Below are 23,232 nucleotides of genomic sequence, written 5' to 3' on the forward strand. Positions count from 1 at the left end.
ATTAATATCAGTAACTGACACAAAAAAGAAAATAAGGATTTAGCAAAGAAAGAGAATGGAGGGAAGTCTTAGAAATTTATCCTTTCATTTTATGTTACCAAAGGCAGTACAGAAGAGGGTTTCTGAAACTTTGATTTTGAAAGAAGTCCAGTGGAGAGTTCCCAAACCCCATTCTTTCCCCTATCATAATCAGAGATGGCCTGCTATTCCTTAATTAGTACGTCAATTCCAAAAAACTTCAAAGAGTTACCACTAAAATCCCCGAGAAATGCACAACCAAAATCTTCGAGAAACGCACTCTTATCTGTCATTAATGATTGTCTAAACTTTTGTTTTTAGGATTTTAATTTGTAAAAATTTTCTGGGATCCCCGAACCACCTTCAACTTAATATCATCAAAAATTGTCTAAAATTTCTATTTTAGGGCTTCAATGTCGAAATAATTTCCAGAGGAGAGCACCAGAACTCTTTGATAACATCATTGAAGATCATCTACAATTGCATTTCTGGAATTTCAATTTCGTAAAATATCAGGAAGGGTTCGCAAACTTTCTTAACACTAACATTACCAAAGATGCTCTAAAAACTTTGTTTTAGTAGCTAATTTTAATCACATTTTAATAGCTAAATTTTGAAAACTTTCTGAGGGAGATCCCCCGAATCTCTCTTCTCTACATCATCAAAGATTGTCTAAAATTGTATAGTAAGGTCTACAATTTGAAGCAATTTCTGGGATAGAGCTTCCAAACATAATCGGAGGTAATAATTGCATTTTTAATAGTTTCAATTTTGAAAAATGGATGGAGGAACCTTTTTCCAAACATAACCAAAAAAAGTCTAAAATGCATTTTTAAGATTACAATTTCTGAAAATTCTCAGACTTTCTCATTTCTGAGTGAATATCATGTTTACAATTAGGTTTATATTCCTAATACTCGGGTTTTATTTTGGCTCCCTAACTCCATTTTAAACCACAAACTAAATTCTCTCTACAGTATATTTAGGATGCTTTTAAAAAAATCAGATGCTACCAATTTCATACATCTTATCTAAATTTTTGACCTCACAGCTGCCCTGCGCCCTCTTCTGGTGGTTACCTAAATCGGTGGTTCTCAACCTTTTCACCACTGAGGAACACTTGTACCTTTCAGAATCCTTGGGGGACCACATAGATATTATTAATATAAAAAACAAAATAAAAAGACATAGATAGCACCAAATTAACACGTTAATGGCTCCCTTGGTCTTGCTTCTCACTTTAGAGTTTCTCAACATTTGGCTCGAAAGAAGTTAACGCCTGTCTCATAGGAGCATTCAAATTTAGCAACCTATTTCTGTGTTTATTCTTGATGACACATAATGTTGAAAATGCTGCCTCACAGAGATAAGTGGAATGAAAAGGAAGAAGAAGTTCCAAAGCTTTTTCTCTGAGCAGTGGACTTTCATCAAGGATTCCTATCCAAAAATCTGCAACATTTTCGCAGTGAGATTTTATCATTTTTAAATGATCATCGTATGAAATTTCAATAAGCTGTTCATTTTCCTGAATAGACAGATTATTATTGTGGGTAGCTAAAAAGGGATCAATCACCCACAGATTATTTTTCCTCACATCTGTATCAGCAGGGAAGTATTTCTCAAAGTAATTTTGATGTGATTTAATGTAGGACTTAACTAGTGAATATAAAACATCCTCATTTAAGCCTTCATTTTCAGAGATAAAACCTGAAAACAAGTTGAACATTTCAAACAATCCTTTTTCAGCTTCGGATTTCCAGAATTTTCTTTTCCAGCCAAGATTTAAATTGATTATTTTATGACTTTCACTTCGTGGACCACATGAAAACAGTCCGCAGACCACAGGTTGAGAATCACTGACCTGAATGATCAAGTTTACTGGTATAGTGGTACCCCCATTACTGAAGCTCTGCACACGCCTCTGGCTCTGGCTATGAATACACTTTGTTGACAGTCCCATAGGTGATGTGATGATGAAGTTCGACTTTATACACAATATTTTGTCTGAGGAAACTATTACTATATAAGAAATGTGTCTTGTATGTTTGTCAAAAGCAAGCTATGTATCTATAAATTATGCATATTTAAGTACTAAGGGTGACTTAGTTTACCTCCCACCACCACTTTCTCCTTTAAACTTTCTGATATGTTTCCATGAACTCCTTATCACTCCTAAAAATCAAAAACTCTCATCTATTGTAAAAAATTTTATGAATGCAGCTTGCAATTATTGTGTGCATAAAACTTTTGCATTCTTTACCGTAAGCTGCTAAATTAACGGTAAAATGCCGACAATGTGCTTTAAGAATATGTGCATTGTGCGATTTTTACTTACATTATTTCTTGAGCTATTATAAATTGCACTGCTTTTTGTTTCAAATACTGAAACTAATATATATTTTTAAAGAATAAGTGATTCATTTAATGTCACCGTATTTAAGATTTACTTATAAGTTCCTCAAAATCATTTTAATACCGTATTTTCCTGCGTATTATCCGCAAGTGGCCTATAATCCGCAGGTCCTAAAATGGGCCTGAAGAAAAAAAAGCTTTGTATAATCCACAGATAATACAATGTAAAAAAATAAAGTTTAAATTTAACATACCATTTGAGCAATTAAACTAAAAACATGAAAAGGTAATTACTTTGAAGGCATAATCAAAATTAATCTGAAATATAATCTAAAATATAATGGTTTCTTCTTGAAATCATGATCATAGTATACTAATTACTTGAAAAACAGAGTCAAGACAAAGGAGCAAACAGTCTAGTCTTGTGAAAACGGCTTCCTTCTTCACTGTATTCTTGTTTATTTTTACATGGCCTGAATCGCATAAGAGGAACAGTCAAGCAACATAAAATAACCAACATACTGGCTGGCAGCGAGAAAGAACATGCAAACTTTGTAAAATAAACAACATGCAGTTGGCGTATGGTCTCAATTTGTGAATCCTGCTGTAAATATTGAGGTTCAATGCGTTGTTGTTAAGAAAAAAAGCACACATAATCCGCGGCAGCATATAATCTCATAAACTTTGCCTTTTTTAACAGATAATCGTGGATTATACGCAGGAAAATACGGTTGTGGACCTGCCTTTTGTGAACACTTCCCAATTTTTGTTGCCAAATATAAACTGTAGTAGATAGTCTTGAAATTCCGAGTCTGCTAAGTGAGGTTCAATTTAATTCGTGGTGCTTGATTTATATTTTAAGGTATATTTTTTAAAGCTAACAATCATTTGCATTTTAATACGAAAATCAAAATCTTTTGTTGTTAGAAAACTTCTGTTGCAATATACAATAAGGTAATAAAAAGTTATTGCGAGGTCAGTATCAAAAATACTCATTAAGTGGCATAAAAGCCAATTTTTTGTGTTATGCAAAGTATTTTCATACATACAAATGTCACAGCATAATTTATCAAAATGGACTCAGGTATAGTCAGGTACAGTATTTTTTGATTGCCTACAAGTTCACTGACAAATTAATTAAATCATTAATCAAACTTTGTTTAGAGTTAATTAAGATGGAAATTTTTGTTCAAATTTTAAAGATTTTTTTTTTTCTTTTTTGTGAAGACAATTCATCCTTCTCATTGTAAAAGGAAGTAAAAGGGGGAGGTCCTAATGTCATCTGAATAGTGTAAATTTTAACTGCTGAGAATTTTCTGGATAATCCAAGTTTTCAATAATTTGAAGACTACACTGCATACAAAATAATAATTAAAAAATAATAATAAATTATTTTTAAAAGGGGGAGGGGAAGTGATTTCTATTTTTACACGTAAAAGGGTAGGGCGATCATCATCTAAGAGTGAAGCTTTTCATCAACACAGATGTCAAAAAAAAAAATAATAAATAAATTTATTTCTTTTTAAGAGGTGGAGGGGGAGTGTGTGATTTCTATTTTTACAGGTAAAAGGGTAAGGCTGATCATCATCTAAGAGTGAAGCTTTCATCAACACAAATGTCCTTATTTAAAGTGGTTTTCAATTTTTTAAAATTATTTCTTTAAAGATGTCGAAGTGAAGTTCTCTGCAAATATAATGAATTATAAGTAAACTGTCTTCATATATTTCATGAATGCAGCTTGAAATTATAATCATGTGCATAAAAGTTATGCCTAATTCCTTTCAAGCTGCTAAATTAATAGTTAAGTGCCGACAAAGTGCTCAAAGGATATGCACATTGTGCGATTTTTACTGACATTTAGCCTTTAGTTTTTAAAATATGTCTTCCTTTTTGTTTCATGCCTCAAAATAAGTATGTGTGTCTATTCTAAATAAATAAAATGAAAAACAAGTATTCTAAACACTATTTAAGTAGTTAGGATAAGCCATCATTTAAAACAATTGAAATAACAAGATCTTTCTTTTCTGATTACTTTTCCACTCCTATTTCTGGCAAAGAACTCCCTGAAAGAAATAACTTGCTTGACACTGCTGATCAAAAGAGAGTGGCACCAAGCACGGAAAATTGTTGAAAGAAGCTGAGTTTCGGAACAAAATTACTTCATTGGCAGGATTCAGTAAGTGCATATTGTGCCACAACTGAGGCTCTCAAACGAAGTAAAAAGGATGAAGAACTTTGAACCCAACACAATAAATAATTAAAAATTTTATGAGGAATATCCTCATAACCTCATATATATATATAACTAAAAAGTCGCCCGTCAAGGTATGACGGATAAAAATTTGATTGTATGTACATTTGAACGCAGCGATTGCCTGCTTGGTGATTTTTTGGTAGTTGAACATTGTTGACCATTTTTACGTTTCTTTATTCTCCTAAAATGAAAGTCTTACCAGTAAAACAGTTAAGTCACCGGATCGAGTTCAGCCTTGTCACGATAAAGCATTACCCTGCATGTTTAAACATTATCAAAACATATTATCAAATTATCATGCCGTGGTGCAAGTTTCATTGTTGAAACATGCGGGTTACTTTATCATCGGCTTTTATTTAGAAGAAGATAGCAGTCCATTGATGGAGTAATGCTGATGCCATCAACAATGAAGCTCGCTCCATAGCATGATAATTTGATAATATTTTTTGGTAATGTTTGACATGCAGGGAAATTCTTTATATTGACAAGGCTGAACTGGATCCAGTTACTTAACTGTTTTACTGGTAAGATTGTCATTTTAGGAGAATGAAGAACCGAAAAAGTGGTCAGCAATGAACACTATCTACTGGAGTTGAGATTGATCCACTAGAGTTAGGGTTAGAATTTCAACTATCAAAACATCACCAAACAGGCAATTGCTTCTTTCAAATGTAGATGCAATTTTCATCTGACATACCTTAAAGGGGAAATTTTCTATTTATAGAATGAAAGCAGTTAACCCACTGAAATTTTTGATAAAAAAATTAAAAATAATGTTTAAGTAAAAAGAGAATAAAGAAAGTAAGGCAAAAAATTATTTTTAAATGCACTTTTGGCAATGAAACATCTGCCGGTAATTAAGAATTTTTTAAAAAAAAGCAATGTGTGAAGGAATTTTAAATAACTGAAATTTTGCTTATGAACATGATAGAAGTAACAAAATATTACTCAACGTCAATACAGTGAAGCACCGTTTATAAGTTTCTCTTTTATACGTTTTTATCAATTATACGTTTTTAAAATTGGTCCCTGCAAAGTCTAATACACATTAACCTATACCTATTATACGTTTTTTCGTTTGTACGCTTTTCTCATACAGTCCCTTCAAAAACGTATAAACGGTGCTTCACTGTAATTAGGAAAAACTTGTTTTGAAAATGTTAGTTATAACACTACACTATGGTTTATACACTAATGGCACAAGTAAACTGTACAAAAAGAAATATATGAAAAAAGGGAGACTTCTGCTTTAAAGGCATGATAATTTTTTTTAAATTATTATTCTTTTTCTGTTATCTATTATTATCATTTTATTTATTTAGTGATATTTAGGTTAGATAGCTGAACTTTGATTTGAATTGGGTTTTAGAAAAATAAAATAAAAGAAACAAGTGTCTGAAAACCTTTCTTGAATGCAGCTTGCAATTATTATTTTGTGCATGAATTGTTTGCATAATTCATTTCAAGCTGCTAAATTGATGGTGAATTGCCGACAATGTACTTTAAGGGGTATGTACATTGTGCGATTTTCAACTACATTATTTCTTGAGTTGGAAGTCTTTTCACATTGTTTCAAACTGTCAAAAATGAATATTACAAATGAGGCAGAAGCAAAGGAATGTAAGTGATAAAATTGAAAGTTTGTTGATAACCAGTACAAATGATGGGTGAAACTCCCCTCTGTTATGGTGCAAGAGATTGTACTAATAGTCCTAGTAGGTAGGGCTATACAGCATCATTTATAAAAAAAAATTCAATGAAAGCCTAACGAGGACCGACACTTAATAATCATTTTACTCAAAACTTTAAAATGTACACTTACATCCTTTTGCTTTGTATTGCCTGAAATGGTCACTTAATGTGACCGAGATAGTAGAGTACATTTCTTTTTAACATTTGGAGGCAAGCGCCTTTTAATACACAGATTAACATTTAAAGCAAAATGCTATTTTGTTGAATGGTAAATGACAAACAAATATTTTTTTTCCAGGAACATGCATTTTTTCCCCCCTGTGCTCAAAATTCAGCACTCTAGTGAATAACAGCTGACCCATGTCAATATTACATTTTTGCCAATTTTCATAAACACGACTATTAAAAATTCATGCCTGATGAGTGATGGAGAGACTAGAAAAATGTTGATGCAGTATTGTTAATAGAAATTGAAAATATTAAATCAAATGCCAAGGAAATTTTTTTCGTGAAGAGCTTTGAGCCATTGGCTATTCATGTTTTTTTTTAAAGAAAATAACTGATTTTACTGATTTCTTTTATGCAAATAGAAAATTGCAGTTTTGAAAAATTACTATATTTTTTATAGTTTTTTGAATGAAAATGATTTTTCTTAAATAGTCATAGCCTCTGTACTAACTGAATGAATTTTCAATCTTAAAAGATAACCAATGACTCTTTGTGTCAATTGAAAGTTTTCTCCCTCTCCCACAAGGAAAGACAATGTTCAAGGTAGACCATGCAATGCTGAGCTTGAATTTTTAGAAACTTGTTGTTAATCTGATGGAAAGTTTTACTTAAATTTTTTCTTTCATTTGATAACAATTTTTAAACATGCATCACTTGACACCTGATCATGTAGGTAACATGTGCAGGACCTGTGATGCATCAAGGTTATTATTTCATGTTTGCATTTAATTTTGACATGAATCATACATTTAGGGAATTTTTAAAACTTGCTTTATTGTTTTTGAATTTATAAAAAGTAATGTTTTTTGTTTGTTTTGTTTCAGCGCTTAGCAAGATATCTCACAGTGAACCTACTCCAAGTTCTGCACCTATTCCAATATCTAAGGGGCTAGAGGAATTAGACGAGTTAGGTCAATCACTCCTGAAACAAAGCCTACCTGCAACATCTGTAAAATTTGAATTTCCTAAGTTAGTCTTAGTCTTTGATTATGCATTAAAAAAACGCTACAGTCTAGCAAAACAACTTATTTTAAGAGTGAAAGTTCTTTTTTATGTTCTCTAGAATAATCATTTTTATTCCTCCAAAAAAATTTAAAGTTCAATTGTTAAATGATGTTTTTTTGAAAAGTTCTGTTTTAATATAATATTCATCTGTGGATTACTATCTCATTTAGTTTTTTGTATGCTTAATTAACCTGTTCTTAACAGCGGCTCGCAGAAGCTAGCGCTCCCTCAGGATGGCAACCATTACACGCGGACTGTGCGTACAGGCCGGAACAATTTCTCCCGCTAAGCCTAAACGCAATTTTGGAAAGTAGGCATTACATAATAATGGATAAAATGTACATTTTACGTAGAAATGAAACCACTTTTTAATATAGTCAAATCTTGATATCTCGAACCTCCTTATCTCGAAGCCCTTGATAAAAAAATTCCCCCAGCATTTTGCATAAAACTCTCAAGTGTTTTCTATAGCTATCTCGAAATTTATTTTTCGGAACCCTCGCTAAGTCGAAGTTTTTGTCACAGAAGCAAGGTTTAATTGATGCTTTTCCGTTGGAAAATTTTGTAGCAGAACCAGTTATGGAGACATCTGCATGTAGCCCTTCACCCTTTTTTCTTGGAAAGTGTGAGAATAGAGGATTGGGGGGTAAGAGAATAGGGGAGCCTTGGTATGAGGGGGGTGTTGATGTCTTTTGTCTGTTTTCTCTAAAGGTTAGCTTCTTTCTCTTTTCTTCTGTTTTGGAACACTCGCTCACTTTGACAACAGGGGGTCGAGTTTGTAGTTGACCAATTTTCCAGCGAAAACGTGTTCTTCTTCAGTCTGATTTTTAACTCTTGCAAAATGGTTGGTGAAAAGAGTGTGTTATCAATTGAGGATAAAATTAAAATTTTGAAGTTTATTGATGAAGAAAATTTGCTGATGAAGAAAATTTAAATTGCTGCTAATTTTAAAATCTCTACCAGTACACTTTCAACAATAATAAAAACCGTCAAGTTGTCAAAAAAATCTATGATCAAGGAAATTGTAAAAAAATGGAAATTTGAAAATCTGCTTATTTTGAAGTAGACGATGTGTGTGTTTAAAACTTAGTAAATTGCTAAAAGGAATTATTAATTTTTGTGGTTTATGCAATATGATATATCTACATGTCATTGTGAGAGTTACAACGACTTATTTTGTTTCTTCTTATTTATCTCTCATTTATCTTCTTTTCCTTATTTTTTATACTTAATTTTTTTCAAAAAACCTTGATAACTCAAAACCTCTATGTCTTGATTTTTTTCCTTCCCGAGAGATTCCAGATATCGAGGTTGTACTGTATATGATACAATACCTATATCATAATTTCAATCAGAACAAAAAAGTTTGAAGAAAATAACTGATATTCAACAATAAAAATACAAAATATATTGTTTTTTACTATAACTAAAAATACCAAAATTAGACAATATATTTTGTCCAAAACAGGAAAAATATTTGCACTTAATATTGTGAAACACTTGAAGAAAATTGTAACAATATTTTAAAGCCACATGAAAAATTTCAGAGCCCGTATCAATGCGCAATGCACATTGATACGGGCTCTGAAATTAGATCTCAAATTAGATAGAACTCATAGGTAGGGTTACGTTTTTTATTGTGCTTCAAGCAAACACCACATCTCCGTCTAAGTTCTTTGCTTTCTTTTTCAGCATATGATTTTGGAAAGTAATTACTGTTACTGAAGAGCTCCAATAATTTATAGTTGTTTCACTGCCGCCAGAACGATCCATAGATGGATCAGTCATAAGTTTAGATATTTCGTGCTTGGAAAGATAACATGTTCACCATGGCTACACAAATGAATCTAAAAGTAAAACCCCTTGCTAGAATATCTCCCATGAAATCTCATTTTGAAGTGAAATCGAAACTAGAAACAACCACTTCAAAATGAGTATGCATTTTCCTTTTCACTTGCTAGCACATATTTATATTTTCTTTAACGAAATCCAATAATTCACAGACATTTGATGGACCCCATTCTGAACCCATAGAGAGAAATACTACTGTTCGAGACCAATCATTTGAACCGAACATGGATAAGTTAACATGAATAAGTAACGCCCTCTGATAGTAAACATTTCGTTCCGAAACCAAAATGCAAACTAGCGTCATTCAGAGGGCTGTGTAATATTCACTGCAATGCAGAGAAGCATCTTTTGTCTCTGAAGGGCATAATTTGTGTTGTTCGTCCCTAACAGGTTAATAGGCGCTACTCTAATTTAGGCAACAGGTGCCTCAACATCGATGGCTAAAATCTTTCTTTTAAAACAGAGGTGGACTAACTAAACTAAAACGTGTCTAATAATGTTTCTTACACAATTTACAAATATTTCGTAAATTCATTGCATTAAAATACGTTACTAACTTAAATATACTGAAAAAGTTTTTTTTTTTGCAATGCTACAAGTGTTCATTTCTCAATTTAGAAATATTGGAAATGAATGTCTAATTTTCATTTAATTAGTTTACAAAATTTATATTCTCCTATTATAAAAGTGGTAAAGCACTGGCTATTAAAGCTCTTGCTGTATAAACCCCAATAAAACCAACCAACCTATCATGAAGGATGCATTAGTGATGTTTAATTTATATTTTAGAAACAAAATGCAAAGCATTAACCTGATTGCCCTATTATGAGTGAGACAATATTGTCAGAAATTTATTCAACATTACTTTTATAAAGAAATCAGATTATTTTAGAAGTGTTTCAAAGAGCTCATCCAGAAAGAAGTTTTTCTGTCTTGGTATTTATGCATATTGGAAAAATATCATAATCATCATCTTCGTCTTCTACAAGGACTTGAGTAAAAGTCTGATCCGACTTCTTGGTCAACCATCATTTTCTGGGTCTTCCAGGGTCTAGTTTGCCTTTTGGCTTGGTGTAGAAGGCAGCTCTAGTCGTGGGATATGGTCTTTCCAATCAATGCGATATTCAATATTTTTTTCAACAGTAAAAAACTTCTTTTCTAACATCTTCATTTTTTATTTTGTTCATAAGTAGAGACCGTTAAGAGATTGCATCTACCTTATTTCTACTGCCTGATTATGCATCTTTGTGTCTGTGAACAGTATTAAAATGTGATATGAACAGCTTTTTTGCACTTCAATGTGAAAGAAACTTCTGTGACTCTGACTTTTTCGAAACCCTTTTATAAAGGATAAATAATCCTTTACTTGATGACTTTTTGATGACTAAAACAAAAATGATCAATTTTTGGATTTTGTACTATTTGGCAACGCAGAAAGGACTTGAAAGGCATGAAATAGTGTGAGATTATTAATTTGTAACAATGCAATGTAACCAAGACTTCCGACTGTTTTAATCTGTTCTAAGCTAAGTCGATTTTCAGTTTTCACAAACATATAAAACGAGAAGTGTTTAAAAGGAATATTGTTGTACTAAAGAAATAAGATAATCTCCATTTGTGGAAATAGTTAAATTTTTCCCCTTTTTCAAACATTGTTACATTAATTTACATTCTGATCTCAAGTTTTTTTTTTTTTTTTTTTGAGGGGGGGGGGGGGGAGAGGAGTTAGTATTTAAAAAATAATACTAACAATAAAAAAAATGTGTATTTAAGAAGTAAATAAGCAAAGGAAATACATTTTCATTAAATATCATCAAAAAGTGTTTTGTTCGTATTTCCAATTGCTTCTGTATAGTTAGTATTTAAAAATTTTAAATTAAAAAAAAACCCTGATTTTATGAATCTTTTTTTTTGTGTGTGTAAGTGTGTGTTAATTAAGACTGAAAATTTTAATTATTTTTGTATTTCATTTTCAGTACACCCCAGAAAGTTCCATTAAGTCAAATGAAACAAGAACAGAAAGCCCAAAACATTGAAAGTGTCTCAAACTCTTTGTCATCTAAATGTTCACTTATTGATTCCAATAGTATTAAATCATCTTCACCAGATAGATTATCACCATCGTCCAGTCCAGCTCATAGTATTTTGTCACTGAAAGATATGTTTGTGCCTCTGGAATCTGTGCAACCCGGTAATTTGGTGTTTGAGCTTTATTTTTGTTGTATACATTTTTTCTAAGTTAATTAATCATGTGGTGAATGCTAGTTTGATGTCTTTATTAAAATCATATCATATTTGCTATAGTTTGTACAATAGAACCTTGATTTAACGTCTCCCACAGATTTAACATTTTCCCCTCGTTCTCTACTCCCGAACTTCTTTAATGCTGTGAATGTCATTTCTTCCCGTACATTACATTTATCTATTCACATTTTTTTCTGCTTCTAACATTTTTACTCAAGCAATTGCATCTTGATTTTGCTCATTTTGCTTACTCTGATTTTCCAACACCATTGTTCAAAGATTTTTGTAGGAGCTGCATGCCATCTTACAATAATTCTGTGCTTCTCTAGGGAAACACGCTCCACAGATCAAAAATCCCTGAACTATATACTGCCCTGCTAAGCACAAAAGTCATTTATGCACTTTTTATCAAAATTGAGTTACGGTTACCATTTGATTCTTTGTCACATATTTTACCTAAATGCAATGTTTTATGGTCATTTGTGAATGGGAAATACGTTTTTAAAAATCTTGAAAAAGTTGCATCTGTATCAAATACATGAAGACACACAACCTTAACCCGTTCGGGACTGCAGTTTGCAGAAGATAGCGCTCCCTCAGGATGGCAGCTGTTACACGCGGACTGTGCGCACAGGCCGGGGCAATTTCTCCCGCTAAGCCTAATACGCAATTTCGGAAAGTATGCATACATAATAATGGGTAAAATGTATACTTTAAGCAGAAATGAAACCATTTTTTGATATATGATAAAATATATCAAAATTTCAATCATAACAAAAAATTGGATGTAAATTATTGATATTTAACAATAAAAATGCAAAACATATTGTTTTTTACAATAACTAAAAGTACCAAAATTAAACAATATATTTTCTGCAAAACAGGAAAAATATTTCTGCTTAATATTATGAAATACTTGAAGAATATTGTAACAATTAATATTTTAAAGCCGCATGAAAAATTTCAAAGCACAGATAAATACGCATTGAGCATTTTACACTCATACGTAGTATTAAGTCTTTTATTCTGCTTTGAGCAAATTACACATCTCCGTCTAAGTTCTTTGCCTTCTTTTTCAGCGTATGATATTCGAAAATAACTACTGTATGAAGAACTCCAACAAAAATAATTTATAGTTGTTTCAATGTGACCCAAAAGATCCACAGATGGATCAGTCATAAATTCAGATATTTCCTCCTCGGAAAGATAACGTGTTCACCATGGCTACCAAATGAACATAAAAGTAAAACCCCTTGCTAGAATATCTCCCCTCCAATTCCATTATAAATGGAACCGAAACTAAAAAGAGCCACTTCAAAATGAGTATACGTTTCCCTTCTCACTCACAAGCACATGTTATATTTTCTTTCACGAAATCCAATAAATCACAGACACTTGAGAGACCCCATTCTGACGTCAGAGAGAGAAATACTAATGCAGGAGAGCAATCATTTGAACGAAACATGGATAAGTAACGCCATCTAATAGTAAACATTTCATTCCAAATCCAAAACGCAAAATAGCGTCGTTAGGCCGGCCTGCGTACTACTTACCGTAATGCACGGATTAGTGGTGCGACATCGATAGCAAAACATCGATGTTAGAAATCAAAACATCGATGGTATTGATACATCGACTAAGAAACATCGATGTTTTAAAACATCGATCTTTTTATCAATGTATAACATACATTTTTGAATATACTACACTAATTTAAGCAATACAAAAAAATACGTATCCGACGAATATATTGAAAATAATTTACTAAGAATAATTTCGCAATATCTTGGTATTATAGTAGGGCAAAAATTGATAATAAGATAAGCACCGATTAATACAACTAGTTATAGTAATAAGGAAATACTTTCAAACTGAATGAAACTAAAAGTAAATTTACATCAAAAAAGCATCTAAGAAAAATATCATAGCACTTACCATCAGTTTAATGATGAGAAAAAGTTGTGCTAATTATGTTAAAAATACAAAATTAATTCTAACAATTATTTTTAAGAACAAGAAATATGTGTTGTACTGTTAGTTATTAATTAAACACAAATTGTAAGTAATAGAGGAACGACTTGTTGGGGGAAGTCGATAAGTTACCCGGAATATTGGTGTTGACAGTTTGGAGAAAAAAGTTTGTTTACTTTGTCCCCTAAAAGCGCATTTCTCTTTTCGCAGACTATCCCACCAGTCAGAGAAACATCTCTTTCCAATGGAACAGAAGTTGCCATCACTATCAAACACTTGAAAGCAACTTCTACCAACTCTTTCTTACCAGTTATAATTTTCACCCATGGACGGATTTATGGGGGAGCAGAGGGGGGCAATGACCCCCCCAGTTTTGGGAGGACTTTATGTAGTAATAACACATCTTCCAAAATCTTAAAACAAACCATGACTTTTTCTTTTTTGAATAGTTCAATGAAAATGAAGAGAAAAGCAAATGTCCTTTTCTGATGGAAGTAAAGGGAAAAAAAAAGAACATTAAATACAAATAGTACAACTGTCATTGGGGTGCTGAAAATGTGTCTAAATTCACTATTTGACTGAAAACCATTTGGACAAGTATATAAATGGAAATATAGGCTAAACGAGTTATGCATTCAGCTGCAACACTTATAATAATTGATTATTTTTATAAATTAGAACCTAAAGCAAAGGGGAAAATCTCCCCCCTCCCCCATTTGTGCTAACAGAACGATCTACTCGTTATGATTTGTGTCCTCATTTCAAGTATTTATTTGTGCATAATGTTTATGTTCTTAGTATATTAATTGGCCTTTTGAGAAATTCTGAAAAACATAATATTTTTTTCCTTCTCTCTCTCTCTCTCTCTCTCAAAAGAGAATAAATACTATCGCAAACTGAATAAGTTTCAGTTATCTGAGAGTTCTGATTAAATGAATCTTTTTACTTAGAAGGAGAATACAATTTTACTTACTTTATAAATACTGTTTAAAAAGTAAGGTAAGTCATAATCATCTAAGTCTAAGTGAGTCAGTCCTTGTCATTATTGAAATCTAAATAATTGAGTCATCAAAAGTTTTGGAAAATTTTGCTGAAATTTTATAAAAGTCTATAAAAACCTAATTAAGATTGGTAAAATCGTAAAAATCCTTTAACCGTAAAAACTGACGAATTTTCGTAAAAACTACAAAAAATCAAGCAAAAATTTACAGGTAGGAGTGAATTACAAATAGAGTCGAATTTGCCTATAAGATAAACAAGCTGTTGCTTAGGGCCCCTGCTTTGAAGTGGGTCCCTAACTCCCAAAGAAAAAAAAAATTCATGGTTTGTTCCTTAAAAAATGGAAATTGCTTGAAAAAACTAATTTCATTTTTAAGTGCTTGAAAACCTTGAATATTTGGAAACGTGTGGCTGCAAACCTTAAGTTTTAAAATTTCTAACAAATGGTAGAGGGGGGAGGAATGCCAACATATGTTAAATTCAGCTCCTTGCCACATCCTGTATTAAAAATGTAAAAATCATGGTTCTCACGTTTGTAACATATTATGTGAAATAAATTTTTGTGACTCACATGTTTCATATCTTGCTATTTATTCAATCCCGAGTGCAGTATTTTGGAAATTCTTTTGCATTGATTGCTTTTATCTTACTTCTTCTACATATTGTCTATCTGTTTAGCACGGAAAAAAAATACACTACTTCTATTTCTTTTCGTTTTCTGCCCCACTTGCAACTGAAGAAAAGTTGTTGTCATGAGAAAGCTATGGTTTCTTTTTTCTTTTAAAGTTAAAATAGCTATTTCTCGCAAAGTTAGAACAGGACTGCAAAAATTTACAATCAAGTACTAAAATACCAGAGACTGGGAAGTAGAAATGAAGTGTGTTAAATAATTTTATTTATTCTCGAGTCCTTGAAAATAATTAGATAAGTCTTTGAAAATCCTAAGCAAAGTAGGCTCCAATTACTTTACTGCATATTGTTAATCTGTTTAGCCAGGAAAAAAAATGATACACTACCTCTATTCCTTTTCGTTTTCTGCACTACTTATAATTAAAAAAAGGTTGTTGCCATGAGAAAACTAGTTTATTTTTTCTTTCAAACATAAAATGGCTGTTTCTTACAAAGTTTGAGCAACACTGTACAACTGTATAATCTAGTTATCAATTTCTATCTCTATCCAATTAACCTTTATAAGGCTTCAAAATGCAGAATTTCATATCCATTTTACAAAATTTCCTCCGGGGGAGAAACCCCCCGTCCCCTAAAATTGGAGATATTCTATTTCCCACTTAAAATGGAGCGCTGCATCACTCTCTTGATACCAGCTCCCTCTCTTAAGGTCAATTCAAAAAGGACAGCATGAAAACACATTAATGAAAACGACACACAAAAAAGTAAAGCATGGACTTATGCATCACAGGAAACAGACAAAGACATAGGAGTGGGGGGGGGGGGCAATAAAAATGTTGTTTTTAAAAAAAAATCCTGCCCGCCCCCTCCAGGAATTCAGTCCTAAATCCACCTATGTTTTCACCCTAGTAACATATAGGATATCCCTTTAGTTTAAGAACTGGGGCCTTGAAATAGACTGCAAGTTCTGGCACCAGACTACCAGTGTTAGGTTCTTCCAATAGCTTTGACCTTTTCCTCACTCTCTAGTTAATCCTTTACTATCTTGTAGTGATCTTCCCAAAAATCATCCTCTACACAGAAAAATTGATCTTATAAAATGGGAGCAAAAAAAAAAAAAAGATTTTTTTTTTTATTTGGCAACTCTATAAGTAAACTTAATTACCTAGCGAGAGAACTGGAGTAAATTTTATGATAATTTTCAATTAAAATGCAAAAACATCAACATCGAAAAAACATCGAAACCAAAACATCGATGGTCCAAAAACATCGAAAGAAAAACATCGATGTTAAAAACATCGATGTTTCTGAAACATCGACATTGATGTCGCACCCCTAGTACGGATGCGTTTTTCGTCTCTGAAGAACCACCTAGCGCTGACGAAACGCGTCGTTCGTTCAGAACGGATTAAAAGGCAATTTCTCATTTTGAACTTAGATGCAGATACAACTTTTGGGCTTAGCACAGCAATATTGATCTATATTTTTCATTCAGGGCCATAAGGAGACTAGTAGTTTTTCAGTTAAAGATTTCCAAATGAAAATCTACTACTGCCTCTCTCTAACGCTGTATGGCAATCCTTCATGTAAAAGAGTTATCACTTTGAATACATCAAGTTTTCAATCCTAGTCCATACTTTTTAAACAAATTAAATGATTGCAGTGAGCAAAGTTTCAAGCTAGAGAGATTGAAATAATGTTCATATTAAAGAGAAAATACTATGATATTTTGTATTCAATTACATTAAGTTTGTGTAGGTGGTTTAATTGTATTGATTTGATTGCCAGTACAAATCTTTAATTTCATCCCTGTGGCCATAATAATATTTGTTTTAGCAGCAGTAGTAGAAAATTATTTTTAACATTCATACATTTCTTGAATAAACTGAATATATCAACTTTGAATATTTTTTTTCTTTTCATAAAAAACAATTGAATCAAATCGTATCAAAATTAGGGTAAAAATAAATAAAACTGCAGGGTTTCTTCAATACATTGATGAATATATGAAGGCTTTTCCATTGAGTTTTGAAATTTTTTTATCTTTAAACGTGCAATGAACCCGATTTAAATAGTTTATTAATATCACTATTTTTTTCGTGCGGTATGCACACATAATCTTTTTGTGTTACTCTTTTCTAAAAATCTATTTGTTTATGATAACTTTTAGGCTCTTTATCGCCGTTGACATTACATGAAAAAAATGGGTTGACTGTTGTGATACATTTTGGCAAAGACTCCCCTCATGCTGATGTATCTGTAATGGTTGTTTCTACTATGAGCAAAAATTCTAGTCCTGTAAAAAACGTTAGCTTTCAAGCTGCCGTTCCTAAGGTATATTTTACAGAAACTTTATTTTGCTTTCTCATTTTTGTAGAAGTATTTTCAATTTGCTTTTTAAATGTAAGATGAAAACATTTTCTAATGATTGAGTAATTTGTATTTGTTATTTTTGTTTTGTAGTACAAATGATTTTTGACTAATTTTATTTCATATGTGGATTATTGTGTGATTATTGTAGCCATATTGTTGATTTCAAAAGCATCAATGATATCCTCAGAATTAGTCTCACATCATAGTTTAAAATTTTGAAATGAGTGCTACCTTGAAAAGGACTTTTTAGGCGGGCACTGAATTAAGATAAAGAGACCATATACAGAAATATTTTCCAATTTGCACGATTAGCCAAAGCAGCATTTCTTTATTCTTTTGATAAGTAGATTTCTTTTACATTTCCTTTTAACCTTCCTTTTTAATGTTCACTTTTGCTGTCTTCAATAGCATAATATGATCACAGCAAGTTACTTGAAATAAAAACTAAAATGTTAAGTAATAGTTTTTGACTTTCAGAAGTAAACTCAAGTTATTATTTTTTTGTAAAATACCTTTTTCTCCCCCCCCCCTACTTCCACCATTTCCAATGGGGATCTGTAAAAAGCCCTAACCTTTCGCCGGCATAGTGAAATCACCTGACATGGTATCACGTCTTTCATGTGGCTCTATTAGGTGGGCACCTGGACTCGCACACAATGCGAAAAGGAGCTTGATCTGCAGCATGAGTATGCGACATTAGTGCTGATGCTTTTTCTGCACCTTGAAACCCTACCAACTGACCACTTAGAGCTTTACATCATGTTGTCAATCTCTTAAAATAACTATCAACAACATTCAACCAAATTTTCAAAAATCAAATTTTAATAAGATGAGGTATTTATTGTACTTTTGTAACACATTTATCGGTTGGATGTACTATTATTCAAATTATTGAAAAAAATGTTGAATTTTGAAAACTTTGAACTTTGTTAAGACTTCTAAAAATCATTTTTTATAAGTAAAAAATATTAATGAGTCTCATTTTAGGATATAAACCAAAATAGGAAGGTGCCCCATAAAAATTTCAAGAGTTCATTTTAAGGAGCACCCCACTGCGTACTGTTAAGCATACATTTTAAGCAGACATCTAAGGCATATCATGCAGAAGCAGATGTAATGTAAAACTTTTTAATGTAAAAAAAAAGTATTGAAGTTTAAATTTTTACATATTAAGAACAAAGTGAAGACAGTTTTTCAGTGCAACCTTTTGCTGTTTGTATGAGGAAAAGACATGAAGTTAGCAGTGGCACCATTTTTGTGCTCTGCTTTCAGTAGTTCTTTTTCTCCCCCCACCTAGAAAGAGAAAAAAGATATTCATCTTCTATGAGTTCTCTTTTAATAACTAAATTAGGAATTGTCTTCTTATTCATTTCAAATCAAATAATATTTAAAAAAAAAAATGAATTGAAATAAAATCAAACCATATTTCATTAATATCCGCTGTAGAGTTGGAGTTTTGACTGTATTCTTTCCATTTTTCTGTATCTTTACTACATTAACGGAACCCAGTAAATAAACTTTTATTCAGGGCCGTATGCAGGGGGGGGGGGTCTTAGGGTACAAACCCCCTCTGAAACTTTTCAAAAGTATTCCAAAAAGTGCTTTTCATCACTTTTTTGCTGAAAAAATTATAATTACCAGTTCATTTTTTAAATTTTTAAATTCATTTTTTTTTTCAATTTCTTTTGAGAAATTAAATTTTTATTGAAAAGTTGTGCAACTTTTAATGTACTATCATATCATTTATTTTTCAATTAAATTTCTTTATATTATTTTATTTGTAGTTATTGCAAACATCATTTCATACAAAAAATATTTAAAATCATCGAACTTCTTTAAATTTGAGGGGTCCAAGTTCTGTATTTAACCTATTTAGTTATTGTGAAAACATATTACTATAAGAAGCATTACTTCGAATGCACTTATACATGAATGTGGATCTACTCTTTTGAGTTATAGAAAATACATCAATTAATAGTGGTACAAAGGAGTTACTGCACACACTAGATGTTTTTTCATCATGAAATAAATACATCATCTTTTTCATTTGCTTAAAATTGCAACAAAAATCAATAGAATATTCACAGGGTGGCGACAGATCAGGGAGATCAGGGAAAAGTCAGGGAACTTTATTAATCAGGGAAAAGTCAGGGAAATATCGGGGAATTTCGAAAAAATAACAAAAAATCAGGAAAAATTGATTTTATGAAGAAAAATTTTTTTTTTGCTTTACAAAATTAAGTATCCAAATTCCCTACGCATTTTCTGCCAATTATCAGTTCAAAAAAAGTAAAATTAATGAGGTGCGATTATACACTGCTGCATAATTTTAAATATTTTTTCCTCAACGTCAAAGTATTGAATCTTATTTATTAACCGCAGGATGAACTTTCTAAGATTGCTTCTGTGTCTGTTAGGTTGTTTATTTCACCTAGCTTGAAATTTTCTTTCATGCTTTCAATGCGACGTAAAATAAACAACCATACAGGCGAAGAAGAAGCCTTCATTAACGCCTTAGCTCCTTTGCCTTTATTCCATTGTCTCGAAGTGATTAGCGTACTGTAATCACGATTTCAAGAAGAAATCTTTGGTTTTTGAATTAATACTGGTAAAAACTTAAAAGCTATTACTTCTTCGTGTTTTTAATTTAATTGCTAAAATTGAACTTTCAATAAAAAAAACTTAGATTTTTGCCACTATACTATTTGCTGTCACCACAGATGATAAAGGTTTTCTTTTCTTCAGACTTAAATGTTTCTTTTATTTTATAACCAAGTTGTATTCTTCTTTTATATATTTTGAAGTTGACTAATTGCTTTTTTTTCTGTTTTTTTTCCCCTTGCATTTCAAAGTTGTTTCTTACAAAAGCAATCTAAGGTTTTTTTGTTACATACTTAAATCATTTGAAATAGAGTTAACTTGTGTACTTAAGTAAATATCTTTATTTTTTATTGTTAAAATGCTGTATTCATTCATTAAAACCTATGTTCTTGATTAGAGAAAAGCTCCCTATGAATGGATGTCAAAAGGTTTCATCTGTTTTGCATAAATGTCAATTAGTTAAATAAGAATAATTACATTACTTCCATTCTTTCACTATTACTTATTATTCTTGCAACAATTATTATACTGTTTGAAAATTTAGTTCAAAATAATTTCAATTACTTCTTCGTTCTACCATAAATACACATATGTTTTTAAGAGTGATTTTAATTTTTCTTCTAATACATTCTTATGCTAAGTGGTTTCTAGAAGTAAAGTACTTTTTTCAAATTTTCTATAATCTTTCCATGTAGAAAAATTTAATGTACTTTTTTGTAATTTTTTTTTCAAAAAAAAAAAAAAATTTGATATGTTTTTTTTACCATTTTGTTAAAAAAGTAGCATTTTTTTAAAATATGTCTTTAGTTCATCAATTTTACACAACTTAAGACGTTTAAAATACTGCATTTTATACAAACATACAATGGATTTCAAGTAGAGCAAAGGAAGGAAACCATTATCATTGGTAATGTAAATCAGGGAAATTTGGTGAACTTAATCAGGGAAAAGTCAGGGAACTTTTTTTCGCAGTTCCTGTTGCTACCAAGATTCAATAAAATCAAATTTGATTGATTATACAGAGTGCCCCAAAACAACGGCATGAACTCTGCACAGCTAGATTCCTCGTTGGGAGTACATAAAAACTGCCCAAAGAAGTGTTCTTGTACAATCCATAGTTTACCAAGAAAAATATGAAAAGCAAAGTATGACGTCACTGCCGATGCAATTAAAAAACACTTTATTGGACACATTAACAACAGTTATTTTCATATCTTTCCAGACAATAAGGTTTAAAACGTCATTACACGTATTTGTTGCTGTAAATAATGTACGTATACTGCTGCTGATGTGTGTTTCTTGCACCGGCAGTGAGATCATACTTTGTTTTTTGTATTTTCTCTCGTAAACTATGGATTGTACAGAAACTCTTCTTAGGGCAGTTTTTATGTACTCCCAATGAGGAATTTAGTTGTGCAGAGTTTATGCGGCTGTTTTGGGACACCCCGTACAGATATTACCAAAAATATGTTTGGTAAAAACCCTCCCCAAAACAAAAGTCTGGTTATGGCCCTGCTTTTATTTAAAGCATAAAAACATTAAAATAGTCTCGAATAATAGGAGTTGTTGTGGTTTAGTTTAAGGTTACAAATCGGGATCTATTTGCATAGGAGCTCATGGGCGCTGAGCTTCTGCACTTATTTTCAATTTTACCATTTTAAGCGGAATTGAGGCAATTTACGTATACAAATAAAGTGTGGGGGCTATGGATCTTCTTCTCTTCTTTTGTTATAAATTAAGCCCAGGTTACAAAGAATTTCGTTTTCTGTTATTAGATGACTTTTCATCCATGAACTCATTTTATGCCTTAAAAAAATAAAAAAGGCATTTTATTTCGTTATTCCGTATTATTTATTCAAATTTTTTGCAGGTGTCAATTTACCTTTTACTTAAAACAACAAACTTATAACTGTTGCACTTAAATTGTTTTGATGTATGATTTCATATAATATAAAATGCGTGTTTTTATGATTTTTTTTAGTCTATGAAAATTAAGCTACAGCCACCATCTGCTACTGATCTACCATCTCATAATCCTATACTGCCCCCTGCTGCTATCACACAAGTTATGTTGTTAGCTAACCCTCAGAAGGTATGTTGTTGTCATAAATTAACTCAATTCAAATTATCTTATCCAGAATAGATTTCTGTGGAATTTTTAAAGCTTTATAATATTTGCTTTTTAATGTTTGAGCAAATTGGGATATTTCAAAATTAGATTTGTTCAATGTTATTTATTCATTGTTTTATTTATTTTATTTTTTCAATGTACTACTGTGGACGTTGCTTCAGGCAATCACAGCTTATGTTATCAGTCTTTTAATGTTATCAGAATTGCTAAGTTTTGTCTGGTTAGTATAACTACATTAAAAAAATCATAGTTTTTTTTTTTTTTTTTTTGTAATCAAAGCTTCCTTTTTTGTTATCAATTCAAGAAAATTTTATTTAAATAAACAAAAAAGTGCAAAAAAATAAATAAATAAAACTTCGATCCAAACTATAACTGAATTTTTACAAAAAAAAATTGTGCTCAAGAGTACTAGAAAATATGGGGGACTCTCAAAATCATAGCACATATGCCTTAAAACACATTTTAGAAGCCCAAGGTTTGTTAATGTCATGGGGCAGTGTCTCAGAAAAACAATTAGAAATTGCTTTACTCATGGAGAATTTTCAAAACCAGGTAACAGTGATAACAGTGATGCAGTTGTGGGACCTAAAACTCAATTTTTGTAAATCATTCTTTTTTGTTATTATGATTTTGGTTAATTGTTGCTTTTACTTTGAATTTATATCGATAAAATTTCGATTTTTTTTTATTTATTGTCACATTATTACATTCATTTTCAGAAAATGAGCGTTAATTTTCATGCATTTAGCAAAATTGAAAATTCGCAGAAGTGATGTTTCCTGCACTTTTTGTGAAGTTGATCTTTGACTATAATTAGGTCACCTTTAATTCCTGTAAGAGATGCAAAAAGATTGGGCATTTCAATGCAGACTAATTTTATGCG

General features: G+C 31.4%; 1 protein-coding gene across 1 annotated transcript in view; it reads left to right on the plus strand.

Moving 5' to 3' along the window:
- Positions 1–23,232, plus strand: part of LOC129225826 (ADP-ribosylation factor-binding protein GGA1-like) — an 80,305-nt gene that overhangs the window by 55,297 nt on the left and 1,776 nt on the right. The window contains exons 12-15 of the mRNA XM_054860340.1: positions 7,369–7,513; positions 11,377–11,591; positions 17,415–17,578; positions 22,200–22,310. Of these exons, the coding sequence (XP_054716315.1) occupies positions 7,369–7,513; positions 11,377–11,591; positions 17,415–17,578; positions 22,200–22,310 (635 nt within the window). The remainder of the gene's footprint in view (positions 1–7,368; positions 7,514–11,376; positions 11,592–17,414; positions 17,579–22,199; positions 22,311–23,232) is intronic.

This window comes from Uloborus diversus, chromosome 7 (assembly GCF_026930045.1).
Source record: "Uloborus diversus isolate 005 chromosome 7, Udiv.v.3.1, whole genome shotgun sequence".
Taxonomy (NCBI): domain Eukaryota; kingdom Metazoa; phylum Arthropoda; class Arachnida; order Araneae; family Uloboridae; genus Uloborus; species Uloborus diversus.